The 15,355-nt window shown below is 42.3% G+C and overlaps 1 protein-coding gene across 2 annotated transcripts; it reads right to left on the bottom strand.

The window, feature by feature from the left end:
* Window positions 1-599: 599 nt before the first annotated feature.
* On the bottom strand, window positions 600-12,590 carry arrdc2 (arrestin domain containing 2). 2 transcript variants are annotated; one of them, XM_083766545.1, is made up of 8 exons: window positions 12,538-12,590; window positions 11,904-12,164; window positions 4,963-5,180; window positions 4,376-4,478; window positions 3,779-4,035; window positions 3,269-3,431; window positions 2,942-3,102; window positions 600-2,387 (listed from the first exon to the last, which is right to left on the bottom strand). In XM_083766545.1, the coding sequence occupies exons 2-8, from the start codon at window positions 12,160-12,162 to the stop codon at window positions 2,334-2,336; spliced, it is 1,215 nt and encodes a 404-aa protein (XP_083622671.1). In that variant the 5' UTR covers window positions 12,163-12,164; window positions 12,538-12,590; the 3' UTR covers window positions 600-2,333. The 2 variants fall into 2 exon arrangements, with proteins under 2 accessions (XP_083622671.1, XP_083622670.1); XM_083766544.1 differs by lacking the exons at window positions 11,904-12,164; window positions 12,538-12,590 and adding an exon at window positions 6,393-6,819.
* Window positions 12,591-15,355: the final 2,765 nt, after the last annotated feature.

Raw genomic sequence — 15,355 nt, 5'->3', positions numbered from 1 at the left:
TCACAGATTAGCACGGTTGTTTTGATTCAGGGGCATTTGAGCGGGAGCATTCCTGCAGCGAACCCTGCCCTTGGCAATGATACGTCTTACTCGAGTTAACTGTAGAACATATTGTCCTGTACCATGCATACAGCTGCACATGATGCACCACTCAGGCACGGGTGGGGGACTGCGGGGCAGAAATAATGCCTGTGGTCTCTTGGTACAGTATATGCTCAAGACTGGCATCCAAAAATCCGATTTTAAATTGGAATCAGATTGGTTTGAAAACATAAAACTGAAACATAACATAAAACGAACACATGCCGATTTGATCCAAATTGAAACACTCGCCTACTGTATATGATTTGAAAGGCAATTCAAATAAGATTTCTAAAGATATGTCCGTCTAATTTATACTATAATGATATAATTTATAACATCTGCCGTGTTCAGCAAGTGACACGGAGTATAAATCAAGCATTACTCACGCTTGTCTATACAGTATGATAGATGCTATAGAGCAACCAATGCAAATTAATGTCTTGTAGTTTGGACAGTCAGTCCTAAAGATCAGATTTGAGAAACTTTTTTTCTCTAACAGTAAAGTAAACATGAAATTAGAGTTATTATAAACGTCTTTTATTAGAAAAAAAACCAATTACAAAACTTTGGCAAGTTCAGAGAATCAATAACAGTCATTTGTATAAAATACATTCGTTGTTTTTGAAGGCGTTGCGTCCGTAACATCTACGGTGGAACGACTTTACCCTGCAGTTTTCACTCATAACTCCCATACAGACTATTTTTGGAAGTGAGGATATTATAAAGAAAGGAGAAAAAAAAAAGAAGGAAAAACCTAAATCCTCAAGTTGGAATGTTCTTTTTCCATACAAAGTGGCATCTTCTCTACAGCTCTTAAGGCATCACTGTGGTACTGGGGTGCGTGTTGTGAGATACACACGGCCCCGGATACACACACTTACACACGTCACACACACGCACGCACACGCACACACACAGTGCTGTAGAACACAAAAAAAGGCACGAGGCATCTGGCTTGCATCAAAGCGTCCTGCCCAGCGGGCTCAGAGCAGTTCCTGCCACCGCCTCTCTTTTTAGCAGCTGGGAAAAGCAAATCTGTGAACTTTTTCTTTTTTTTTGTGCTAGTTTCAACACAAACCTCTCATCTGTTATTGCTCTACAAGGAGACGGCCACATGTCACTGTCTTTTGTTTGCCCGAGACAAGCTTACACCTTTTAACAAAACGTGTGCACCACTTTATGAGCACGTATAGGGCCTGGCAACAGCAAAATCTCCTGAATTAGTTCACATGCAAAACAATTAAACCGTTTGTTCTTTATCTTTGTGCCGCAGAGCGCACGGCTGCTCCTTCAAACACATGCAATCATTTGTTTTCCACAGATACTTAAATATGCATTTGTTTTCCCTTTTGCATATCATTACCTGCGATGCATGCATTAATTTAAATCTAACGTGTATACCTGATGACTTGCTCTCACCTTCCTCTGCCATGACGTTACAGACATGTGCTTACATCATTATCTATTTGATTAACAGTAGAAATGGTCATGGCAGACCACTCTAGTCACAAAGTACGCATTATTAACACAATAACACACTTGTTGACTAGGGTTCTTGTGTTAGCCGCTCTGTGTAAGAGCGAAGGCTAAAAGCCTAAATCGTGAATTGTTCTCTCTTGGCGTCATCATGAGAAGACAATTCGCTCACTTGCAGATGAGCTCTGAGCGGATCAAAGCATAATTTCAAACCATTGGTGGTCTGTGGCACCCATCTGCAACTCCTAACTCTCACCGTATAAACATCAAGTGACCTTAAGACCCCCAACAAACAAGATGTCCCAAGCTCCATCCAACTCTGAGCAAGCTTCTCGTTGAGGGATTCGTTGATTGGGAGGACAGTTCCATGGGCTTTTCTTAACCCAAAAAGCCAGAACAATCACTTGGGGGGAGGAGGAACAGGAACCAGTGGGGAGAAGTTACATCCTTCTTGATTTTTGTTTGACTTAACAACAGTAACGTGTCCCTCTGTCTTTCTGTGCTGGAAAAGAGTCCAGGGGTGGGTCTGGGGAGCTTCTCCACCAAACAGAAGGTTCCTGTGAGCTCCTCCTCTCTTCTCGTCCAACCTCTCCGTGGCTCTCCAGTCCCTCTTCTCCTCATCAACAACTGGAGCCGCGTCCACAAGGGGCCGGAGGCCATTTTCGGAGAGACGTGATCCGGGAGAAGACAAATCTCTTGATTCGTTCGTTGTCTTTTTACACTTTTAATTTTAAGTCGGGCCGTCGCTGAAGGCTCGGGTTGGGGCTTGTAGTTCAACACGTCATGCAGCGAGGTCTCATGTTCAGAGGCTGAGGGTTGGGGTCAACCTGGATGCAGGAGGGAGACAAAACATGGATGAGAGTCTAGAATAAAATACTTTGTAGACACATCAATTTAATTTGTTTGATAGCTAAATAGCTAAATATTGATAGCTAAATATTTCAAGCTGTAGCCTTACACAGCCAGATCTCAGCCGACTGGTATATCTGGTAACATCTAAATTAAATTAATGTACTAGAACTGGGTACAATTCAGAGCTTTTAAAAGAGCATTAGGAGGATGGCCCTTCGGTTTTCAAAGCAGTAGGCATAGGTTTGTTAGTACTGCTGGTTTTCTCTGCAGTCCTTCAGGGCTAATAAAGTATACATCTATCTAAAAGATCTTTGATCGACTGACTATCCAAGCTGTAATATATTCAGTCTCTTTCAGTTTGACTCTTTCTTGAGCTTTCATTGTTTCACTTTCACTCAAAGTTATTCTAGACTCTTTTTTCCCTCTGTGATGTATGTCTATAACAACAACTAACCCAAAACTAAAGCGAACAAGTTGACGGATAAGCGGCGTGGTTGGTGTGTGCGGCCGGCGGGGAGATGCTACTCACCTCACTGTAGACCGGAGGAGGCAGGAAGCGGAACTCCTGGACAAAAGCCATGAGCGGCCGCTGCAGGATCCCACTCAGGTCGTCCGCCGGGACGGGAGGGGGCGAGGAGGTGCGCTGCTCTGCCTCCTCCTCTGTCACCACGGAGCTGTAGTCAGGAGGAGCTGAGGGAAGGGACAACAAAAAAAGTGAGATTCTGGGTTTTTGTGCTTGCAGATCTGCTATTTTTTTAATACTTTTGTGTGATGCTGTTGTATGATCAAGTAGGACATTCATTTAAGGAAAAATAATTGTTAAAATATGGAGAATGAGTCAAGATATTAGACTTACGCTCAGGCTGCTCCGGGATGGCCAGGCGAAGCCACTCCAGGTTGACACTGTACTGGCTGCTGACGCTGGAGGTACGGCTTCCAAACGGGTGCAGAGGGATGGTGCCCATGACCAGCGGCAGCTCCAGGCACAGTTTGGACGTCCCGGGAACATCCACACAAACCTGAGGAAAAGCAGTAGAGGGGGCCACTATTAGAATGACGTGGAAGTTGGAACATAATGAACTTGTTGTTGTAGAAATACATGCTCTCGAGGGGTGTAAATGTATCAAACAAATCTAACTGATTTAAAATCGACATTAAAATCGATATGGAAGAAGGTACTTTGCAACCGTCCGGGTTGTCTAACCTAGCAACCAGGATTAGAATGATCCAATTCATTTTGGCAAGTGTGATTTATTGAAAATGTTATCGAATTGTACGCTTAATATAGAATGTCAAATCGAATCATGTATTTAAATGCTCAACTTGCATCGAGTGGCCAACGAGACTGGAGAGAGCGACGCCTTACCTTGAGCATGTACTCCACTTTGATGATGCGGCACTGCAGGATGGAGGGTCCGACAGGGGGGATCTTGATGGCGCGGCCGTGCCACGTCTCCCTGCGGCGCGCTCCCACCACATCGCCGCTCAGCGTGGCCACCACCGAGCGCTTCTGCTTCATGGTGCCCCGGGCGATGAAGGTCTGCGTCTGGGTGATGTAGGCCTTGGGCACCACCGAGCGAGACGTGGCGTTGTCGAACTCTGCGAACACGGGGATCACCTCGCCTGAAAAACACAGCGGGAGGAAGAGAGAGAGATTAAGGACTGTGGCTCCGTCATGGTGAAGAGATTAAGACAAGTATTGTTTAGACAGATGCACAGTTCAATGTTTACCTGTGATGCTAGTTTCTTAGGAGGCACTACACTGTTCTCTCTGCACCCCACTTGTGTGATATTTACCGTGTTTACTCTGCTTATTCTCACTTTTAGGTCGCTCAGGATAAGAGCCTGTATTGAACTTTTAGCTAGCGTATCGACACCCCCAGAACTTTTCATCTATTCTTTAGCCTACCCATGTGAATCTGATGGGAATCTGATGGGACATCAATTAGAAATGAGCTCTCACCTGGCGTGTATCCCTTGCGGTCGATCTTAGCCGTTATGGACACCTGTCCAAAGTTGCGGTACCACACCCGTGCCATCTTGTCTTTGGTGCCGGCCTGCGGAGCCTGAAATGACCAAAACACAAGCATTGTTTATGTTTACATGAATGAGAAAACTCTGCAGAAACCAGAAAAAGGTTTTGTCACAGTATTAAGCTCAGCAAGTTTGTTTCATCAGAGAAATGATAATGCATATGGGGTGAATATCGCAGATTCTCACCATGTAATTTCTGGTTAATGCTGGCAAATTTGTATCCGATATACATATATATTCAATTCAAATTATTTTATATTTAATTATTTATAAATGTTATTATAAATGTTATTTATATGTTATTTAATGTTATTACAAAATGTTATTATAGTGCCAAATCACAATTTGTCTCAAGACATTTTACAGAGACCCCACATTTTCTGAGCAAGCATTTTTGCAAACGACAGCAACAAATGATTAAATATGAAAACATTGATTTCCTAAGGAGCAACGGTGGAGTTTCCATGTGTATAACATTATAATATGCTGTGCAGCTAAGTGCATCCATTTTCTTACCAGTAGAGTGGGTGTGTTGATGTCGATGGGCTCGATGACAGTAAATTCTTTCTTGATCTTCTTGACAGTGGCCCAGGGCCGGTGGAGCTTCACTTTCACCCAGTAACGAATGCTGCCGTGTTTCCCCTCAAAGGACGTCACCAGAGTCTCTTCTGGAAGCTGGAAACTGAAGGGGAACTCATGTCTGCCCGCCGGGAGCGTTGTCAGCTCTCCATTATCTGAGGGAAAGAAGAAAAAATAATAACACGTTATTATTAATTTATAATAACAGGAATGTTTACATGGTACTAAACAAAACAGTTTAGCTGCGATTCAACCAGTTAAAATGACTCACATTGGAACAGCCAAGAGTAAATTAAGTTCAAATAAAGTCTCTCCGTTGTTATAGAACCAGTGGTTCTCAAAGTGGGGTCCAGGGACCCCCAGGTGTCCTTTGAGGGTGTTCCACTGGCTCCCTGGCAAAACGATTGATAATGTTCCAAATTGACTCCCTTACAGGACAGTAACTGAGTGTACGAATTTGTACACTCAGTGACTCAGATAGTTATGGGGGTCCATGTCCTAATGGGGGTCCTTGAAATAAATAAATAAAAAGGTTGCGAACCACTTTTCAACACCTCAACACACGGCCTACAGTTTGCTTTCCATGACTGTGCATAAGTGTGGAACAACACAGTGAGAAAAACAATCACATGGTTGCTTCTCTGCTTGCACAAAGGGGTGGTGCCTTCTCCATTGTGCTTAGAGAGCATGTTTTTCTCAACAAGGCAGAAGGCACGTACACAAAGAGAAAGAACATTGTAAAAGTAGGAGCCTAGTTGTGTTGTAAGTTAACCACACTTCGACGAATGCAATTCAACTCGTTGATGGTTCTTTGTGTTTTCTGTCATTTTAATTACCGGTATGCTACTCGCAGACTTTACATATATTATTTGCTTAACAATAAACCCTGCTGTCAGACCCCTTTGAATGGGTTAAATGGGTTTGTTTTAGAGCCCCCATGCCTTCACTAGCAATGCATTATCGAACACTGATTGCTGCAATTTAAAAGACAAAGTACACACTTGCCGACGTTGTAAAAGACACTTTAATTACTTTTATGGTTGTTTTAATTGCACGACACAAGGAAACAACAACACTATTCCATTTTATGAGCCTGGGTCTCAAATGAATGGAGCCTGTACTGCAGGCGTTCGTGCAGAGGTTTTCTCCTCAAAGTGGGGTCCAATAAGTTCCTTGACGAGGTTCCCAAACCAAATGGACTGTAACTCTGAAAGTATGCAAATGGTTGGTGGTTCCATGATCCATTTGCACTTTCAGAGTTACAGACCTGGTCATCCCGGTCCATATTTTGTTTTGTGCACGGAGAACGATGTAGATCCTTTAAAATAAAATAAAGGTTTGATCAATGATCAATCAAGGATCCTGACCTGCTTGCAGGAGCACCTCTCTGCGGTTCAGGTACTCCACCTCGTCGCTGTAGTTCTGGGTGTACGCGGTGCTGGAGCCGGCCGAGCGAGACTCTGTCCAGTGGACCTTCGCGAAGCCCTCGGCGTGCAGCTTGACCGACTCCACTCTGCTCTCCCCGGTCAGCTCCACCACCACCCTGCCGGAGACCACGTCTCCGCTGCTGAACACCGGAGGAGCGTCGATCTCAGGGGAGTCGAACACTATGTAAAACTTTTTCAATTTGTCGAAAATCATGTTTCTGGCATATAATATATTCCCCACAAAAAATGTGCGATTCCTTCTTCCTTCTCTTCTTTAAGTTCCGATCGCGTCTGTAAAAGTTTTGTTCCTCTGAGCAAGTTTTAGGTCCAAAACTTGTTGTGTCAGATCTCTGTATATGAGTTGAGTTGAGAGATCTTCTCGGTTGGTTTGCAAAACAACTTGTGTGCGGTCTAGATGTGCTGCAGTTGCTTTTGCACGCCTTGCTAGCGGGAGGGGGAGGAGGAGGGAGGACGGAGTTTATTATGTAAGGCCTGCAGGGCAGCCTAATAAACATCTTCTCTTTCTGGGTGTGGAGATATGAGAGGCAGGAAAACAGAAAACACGGCCTGCCTGCCTCGGCTCGGCTCTTGGCTGATTGATGGTTACAGGTTCTTAAGACGAAAACAAGGCTTATACTGGGCATGAGGCAGCCGGGGAGACAGACATGTACAACTTCGTAACACTTGAACACAACGTACAGCAAACGTTCTAAATGCGTGCACGGTGCAAGTTGATTTATATTGCTGCAGGGTTTGTGAATATCAGTGCATGCGAGGTAAAAACTAATCTTAACTTACAAATTAAATGGAACCTAATTTGGCACCGCAATTCCACTGAGAAACCGTTCTACTAATTAATTTTCGAACATTTTGTCACTATTGTTGCACACATTTGGGGACTTAAACGAAATCCGGCCTTTTTAATCACAATGCATGAATTATAAACACTGTTTCATGGCTTCTACTTTAAGTTGAACAACAAAACGCCCATCGACACATTGTTGCACGGATCATCCGGATCGTATGCACTATGCTACTCTACTGCATGTTTTACTTTGAGGCCGCTTTGTTTGTTACAACTTTAGAATCCCAGTTTGAGCTTCAAATCAGAGCTCCTCGTGTGAGAAAAATAAAGTTGTTTACGTCTTTGTTCCCCAGTGATAGAGTGAGACACTCTACCGCCACCGCCCGTCGTCACAGTGTAATAGCTTAGTTTATAGATTCCATAGAAGCCTACAGACTGCATTCATTCAGACTAAACAGCACCCATATTTGTATTAAATAGACTACTATTCTTGTGGACAGCAACTGATAGCGATGTGTGCTGTTTGTTTAGATAATTAATCGAGATCGTCTTCCCTGGAAGATATGTAGATAGATATCAACAATCCTTTGTTCATAACTTCATGCAGGGATTGAACAGCTGTGGGAACCTAGAAAGTGTTTTCATACTCTGTCTGGTAGATGAGCTCTACCGCCATCTGGCGGTGGACAAGTGCAATCCCCGCAAGGGCCTCATTGATTGATTGATTGATTGAAATATTTATTAACAGTTTGCAGAATGTACAGTACATTTCAAGCACAAACTCCATACAAAGACTGTTAACTGTGAGTGGACGACCCAATTAAGCATTACACTTGTTTACAACAGGGTCCACATTGTTCAATTCATCAAAACATTTAGAGACATACAAATAGACATTTCTATGTAGCTAAAGAACAGAACAGGAATTCATCATATAGGAAGCAAAAAGGGAAAGGATACATATACAGTGAGGGGAGATGGGGGGGGGGGGGGGGGGTGTGGGGATTCAGATTTTACAGAGGCCAGTTTCGAATTGCAGCCATCCGTAGGTGCCCTTTGAGAGCGGTTTTGAAGGAGTCAAGGGATTCACATGTCTTAATGACTGTTGGTGTTCCACATTTTGGTGGCATAGGAGCGAAAAGAATTTAGTCCCTTGTTTGTGCCTCATCCTGGGTTATGGAGATATCCGAGTGCAGACTGCAGTTAGTAATACGTTATGATGTTCTTATCTTATGTGAACACATTTGATTTAATAAGCTAACAGAAAAATACAATCTGCTACAATTTTTAATCATATTAAAAATATGTTAAATATGATTAATGTTAATAATTTTTGTAATAGTCTATGTAAAACAAAAATATTTACAAATATTTCTCATCAGAATGGTGGTGGAACAAGTATTCACGTAAAACTATAAATGTAGAAATACAAGTAAAAGTCTGGAATTAAAAATTACAAAAAAGTACAAAAGTATTAATACTCATTATGCAGAATGTATAATGTTTATCTTTTGAAAATAGTAGATCTACAAGCCCACAGTGTCTTGAATTGCGATGCAACGCATTGTGAGCTTGTACATTAGGATTCAAATTCAAAAGCATCAAAAGTAGCACATCTACAGGCTCAAAACATGTCACGTTGCACCGCATTTCAAGCTTGTAGATCTGCTACTTTTGATGCTTTTGTGTGACGCGTCACCTCGGAGGAAAGCCTTGTCTGTTTCTCTAAATCGCTGTGTGATCCGGTCTAGACCGTATGGTAAAATATATTTAAATTTTATATATATATATATATATATTTATATATATATATATATATATATATATATATATATATATATATATATATATATAATATATTTAAAACTTATTCCCGTTTGTGATTTCTGGCCATTTCGGCAGCGCTTTGTTTTGGTCCCCCCTGTTTGTTTTTAGTCTTGTGAGTTGTAATAAAATATGGATACACCAAATGAACATTTCTAAGACGTACTTGAAGAAACGTGTCGGATTCATACACTGCATCGAGGCTTTTATTAGGTAGGCCCTAACATTACGATGCCCTTGATCATGGGGAATTTGGGGTACTTCTAATTCCGGTTTGTGGTTTTCTGCCTGATGACTAAAAATCAGTAACTGCAAGCAACATGATGTAAGAGCACCCTGAATGCTTACCATGCTAGTGGCGCAGTAGTATGATGAAGTAGGGCATGCATTTACAAAAAACAATAACAAAAAGTTAAAAAAAATAAGGTTTATGCCTGATAGTATAACGACATACTGTCTAAAGTTGAAATACACTGACTGAGCAACAACTGTCTAACATCATGACACAGCACTGCATTCAACATGATGCAAGGTTACGGTATTAACTATGTTTCTATATTTAGTGTTAACATAGCATTACATCAGCCTGTGTGGGTTGGTTAAAGACCTAAATAGTGACGGTACAGTGGAGAGACTGTGAACAGCATGCATAGTGGAGGAAGTGGGGCCACCAGGGGGCCACGTGTTGTTTTTCTGGTTGCCTAGGAGACAGAGGCAGCATTTTTTAAATCCTGAGCCCGCCTGCCCCCTCCTGTCTGAGTTGTGTGGCTGCAGCTGTCTGCTAATGCTGACATTATTTTTTCTTTCTTTCTTTCTTTCTTTCCTCCTTCCTTTCTTTCTTTATTCCAGGACCACATTGGAAATAACTAAATAAGTGTATCCTTACACTTTATTAGTGGGTTGAAGTTATACTATGTTGAAACTTGTATTTTATTTTACCAAAATAAAATCAGTCACTCAAGCTTTCTTTCTTTCTTTCTTTCTCTCCTTGTTTTTTCAGTTTCCCTTCATTCCACTGTCACCAACTGTCATCTACCCCCCCCCCCCCCCCCCCCCCGACATATGATAGCCAGTATAAGTGGGCTAGATTGTGCCATTTCAGAAGTGCGTTACGCAGCTGTGTCATTGTGATTAAAAAAACCATTCCCGATTGTCATATCACCATACAACTTCATGAAAAAGCTGTCCCAGAGATATGGTAATGAATGCACTGGAGTCAAATTATTGCCACATAACTACTCAACTACTGTGACTTCAGTCTTGTCTGATCTGGGTAAAAAACTAAAACAGAAAAGTATAAACAAACATAAACAATCATCATTTATACTGGGTTGCTCAACACCAGTTGAAGATTTGTGTTGACACTTTTCAAAGGGGATCATGTGATGAATAATAAAAATAAAGGGAAGGCTACGTGCTCAGTTTAGTTTTAGAAAAGTCAACTCAAGTGTGACGTAGTCAGTTTCCCAATGAAACATTAACCCCCTTCTCACTATTTATTTACCGTCAGCACCGATAGTCTATTTATATTATGTCCTTAGCTGTCCTTTAGTTCACTGGTTCTCAACCTTTTCAGGCAGTGACCAGCCCAAATAATCCTATTTGAACTGTGGACCCCCACCCTGACAAGCACTTGGAATCGCAGGAGTTGAGGCATTACATTTAGTTTGACTCGATCCGACAGATAAATATTGTGAACATTGCAGATCTACATGCTCATTCACTATTTTTGCCTCTTATTTGCCAATTTTAGACCAGTTTTTATAGTAGGCTATAGTTTGTTGATTACTTTTGATGTAGTAATGAACTTTTTCTGTTTAGTTCAGTGTTCAGATGAGCCGTGTGTCTCGTCGTAAGACTTATAGTTGGGGTCACGCGTACCACCGGGCCTGTCCTCTGTTTATTTGTAGAGCCATGCAGGTTCATGAACTCCTGTTCAGCGTTAGAAACACACACAGACACACACATTCAAACCTGGGAGCTGACCAGAACATCCACAGTCTTATACTGTTGGCCACTAAGCAGCTCCACTGGAGCAGTTGGGGGTTCAGTGCCTTGCTCAAGGGCACTTCAGTGGTGTTAGGTGAGTGATGACCAATCACTTCCCAACCTAGATTTTTCCTTGCCCATCCGGGGAATCGAACCGGCAAGCTTTCCGCAACAAGGGCGCTCCTTAGGCCACCGCTGCCCCAATTATATTATTTCATCATTATGACGGTGCATGTAGTGTGCCAGATATAGCCGACATACAAGCTCATACAAGCTCACGTGTTTGTACTCTAAGGTTTGTACCGAGCTTGTATGTCGGCTATTTCTGGCACACGACACTGCCATATATGACGGAGCATAAATTAAGCGCTCTAATTGGGTCACACGTGACACTGCTTATTTGGACAGAGCCAGGTTAATGGACTGCTGTCTAACATTAAGGGTTATGGAGAGAGAGAGAGAGGGAGGTTAGCTAGTTCAGAGTGCAGCTGGAATCCCCCCCCCCCCCCCCTCCTCTCTCTCTCTCTCATCTCCATGCAACAGCCTCGGAGCCAGGTGCAAAACTATGGTTTCATTGTTGCTGACGCAGCTGACCTCACATGGAAAATGGCAAAATGTAGTATTTGGCCAACAACACACCCACATCTATACACACAACGATCTACGTACATTATGTTGCATGTAAAGGTGTTTTAAAACAGAATAACACAGTTATTGACCCAGGCAGAGACACACACAGCTCCGTAAGGCAAGGCACCACTCAAAAAGAAACCCACATTTCGATGCGTCTACACTACAGTCTTTTAAACGAGGCATAACGTCCCCCAACTGACCTCGGATCAGATGTTGTCTCTTCCTGAAGTAAGTGAGCTTGGAGGTGTAGTCGTTGTACACGGAGTTCATGCCCACGCTGCGGTTCTCCAGCCAGTGCGCCGTGGCCACGCCGCGGCCCAGCACGCGCATGGAGCGAACCCGTGTGTCCCGGTTGAGCTCCAGGACCACCTGGCCCGTCACCGCCTCCCCGCTGCTGTACACCGCCTCCTCTGGCCCGTCCAGCACCAGCCTGAAGCTCTTTATGGCCCGAAATGCCATTCCTTATGAATATGATGATGATGATGATGATGGACACAGAGACAACCAAGTTTAAACCAAGTTTAGCTCTTACATTCTAACAACTTAACAAGGACAAGACATTGAAGACATGTTCATTTGCAGCGTTTACACAAAACATTAAAAGAGTGCAAAATAAGAACATTTAAAAGCATATTTGAATACGATACAGATTGTTATTAAAACGTTATAAGACCATAGAAAACGAGAATAATTAAGCTGAAGACGTCCGTTGCAGGAAAACATAGCGGCTACAGCCTACTATATAATTGCATGACCAACAAATTTGCCAAATGTCGCCTCTTTGTTTTATTTACGTGCATTTTGTCAAAGTGTGTGCGTGCGTGTGCCACTCACCGCAGGCTCCGTTATAACAGCTCGCACAGTTTCACTAGTTCACACAGTGTGTTGTACAGTGTACACAGTAGGCTACTGTCTGCAGACGCTCCACAAGTCTTGTTTTATAAACTACAGTCTACATCCCATAGTGCAGGGGGACGGTCGGTCGTGCGCACTTTAATTGGTTGACGAACTCTTTTTGATTTATGGAATAATCAAGAAACACGTTTTTTAGTCTGTTATTTTTATTTCTACGTGTCAATGAACGAATCAATGCATAAAAAACGAATAGATATTTTTATATGATTGACACTTGACAGAATAGATTAATCTGATAAACCTGTAATATCTAGCCTACAAGCTCATAGTCATCATAACACGTTATGTGTTGTGAGCTTGTAGATTTGTTGTTTTCACTATTTTTAAACGAATTGACTGCATGCAAGATCAACAACAAAATAATCACCGGATAAAATTATAGAACTGACATAGGTAAAAACATTGTCCACATTTATAACAATGTGGATTACAACTACAATATATAGGCTATATTATTTTTTCTTTCATTCATTGTAGTTTCTAATTTAACAGCAAATTTATCTAGGGTATATGACTATACTAGCACATAATCGCACAAAATATTTAAAAATCGTTTTTTATTACCCCACACTGATAGGGAACCTAATGGTCAGTTGTCTGGCACGAACCAACCACAATGCTTCTGTCCCTCCAGGCTATAGGATCTAGAGACTATCTAGTTCAACCAATCAGATAGAGACCAGAGAGTCTCTCAAAAATTACTATAGCTACTTACTAGCTATACTTACTATATATCACCAGTGTTGGGGAAGTTACTTTTAAAAAGTAAGGAATTATAGTTATCGTTACTTATCTAAAAAAGTAATTTGTTACTTTACTTTACATTAAATTATGAAAGTAACTACTTTACTTTACTTTACTTTACTTTAAAAAATAATAATATAAAAAACGATTTAAAAGAAGGTTTTTTGTGATTCATTAATCTCAATTAATGGCATATCAATAGGCCTATTTGACCTGATCATCAGTGAGCTTTTTTTCGAATGGATTTGGATACGAGTGAATCAATGAATAGTGACTACATAAGCATAGGCAATTAAAAAGTAGTAATAATAATAGTGATAATATTATTATTTATATAATGCTTCTCTGAGTACTTAAAGACGCTTTTCAAGGGGAACATGAGAAAACAAATAAAAACTACTTTATTAGAGAAAAACTAAGACTATGGAATAAAATAAATGAAAGTGAAATGAGATAGCTGGGGAAACAAATATTCTAGAGGTGTGTAACGGTTTGAACTTATAGGTGGTGGCTGGCATGTCTTGTGAGTTTTGGGAAGTGCATAGTTTTGACAGGTCTGCCTGCTAGCTGTGGACAGTGAAACCCTGACCATTATACACGGGCAGACGCAACATCGAGTGTGAGGGTTGGGGAACGGATGGAAAGTACCAGTGTTATTATAGGAGGACTCCTTGGCTTCTAACGATATGGACCAGAGTTAAACTAATGTTAGCTCCCATGCTAACTAGTTGCTATACCCTCGTCAGAAACAACATCACCATCCAGATCGGGTGGAAGCTGCTTGTGCCCGTGGATGGGAAATGAGATTTAAAAGGCTATAGAAGCGTGGATGAAAGGCAAGCACAGATGTGCAATAAAGTTGTGTCATGACTCGTATTTGCGTGTGTATTCCGTCTGACGACGAGTGGTTTATGCTGCTGCCTGCTAGTGCGTTGCTGGCTGCTGAGTGCTGATGCATATTTAAGAGCGTCATAAGCATGCGCCCGTCCTGCACTGGAAGTAGCAGATCTACAAGTTATCTACCGGTCGCAATGCACTGCGCTTTGGGCTTGTACATCTGTGTTTTTCACGCAGTTAGTTGAGAGGCAGAGCACAAACGAAACTGTCAACACAGAGAGCGCTCTCTAGTCCCAGAGGCAGAGATGCCTGTATGAATGTATGATACTCACGGAGCTGCGAGACTTTTCACTGATCACATAAGTTGACATAACGCCATAACGCGGGTAACACTCGCACAATAACTATAAGGCCGTTATGGAAATGGGAAATGTAAAGCGTTAGGTTACAAGTTACTGCAAATAGTAGTTACGTTATGTAACGTAACGCGATGTAAGGGCGTTAGTCACAACACTGTATATCACTAATCAGTTGTTGTCTCCACCAGCCAAAGGCATGGGGAGAGTATGTTTTGCACTCCGTCCGTCCGTCCGTGTGTCCGTGTGTCCGTGTGTCCGTCCGTCCGTCCGTGACCAGCTAATCTCAGCCACCGTTAACCCGGTCGATGCCAAATTTTGCACACACACTCCCTGGATGCCAACCATGAACCTCTGCCCCAAACTTTCCAGAACGGCCTGTTATAGCGCCACCAGGAGGCCGCTTTGTGCAAAACAGGTTTTTGCACAGCACACCTACAGATTTTGTCCAAACATCACGCAAATTGGTACACAGTCTCTCTAGAGCCATTCAACCATACCGCTCTTTCATATTTCTCACACTCCATCCTGATTGGTTAAGATTGGCTTCCAAAGTTCACAGGAGTGCTCAGTTTCAAACAAAATGCTGCAAATCATGAACACATCGCGTGATTTCCGTGAAATTGTGCACCCACATTCCCACTAGGCCGAGGACAAAATGCCACATGAACAATTTCAACTCAGCCTCAAGGTGGCGCTATAACTGGCCGAAAAGTGTTTTTACCTCTAACTGCACGGATCTGTGGATAACCTGGTGGAGACCTGTGCCCAGAAGGGCACTTTTTCTAGTTATTAATGTA

Source organism: Protomyctophum parallelum (assembly GCF_964188405.1).
Source record: "Protomyctophum parallelum genome assembly, chromosome: 6".
NCBI classification, from domain to species: Eukaryota; Metazoa; Chordata; class Actinopteri; order Myctophiformes; family Myctophidae; genus Protomyctophum; species Protomyctophum parallelum.
The sequence above is the reverse complement of the archived record's forward strand: the minus strand, read 5'-3'. Positions and strand labels throughout refer to the sequence as shown.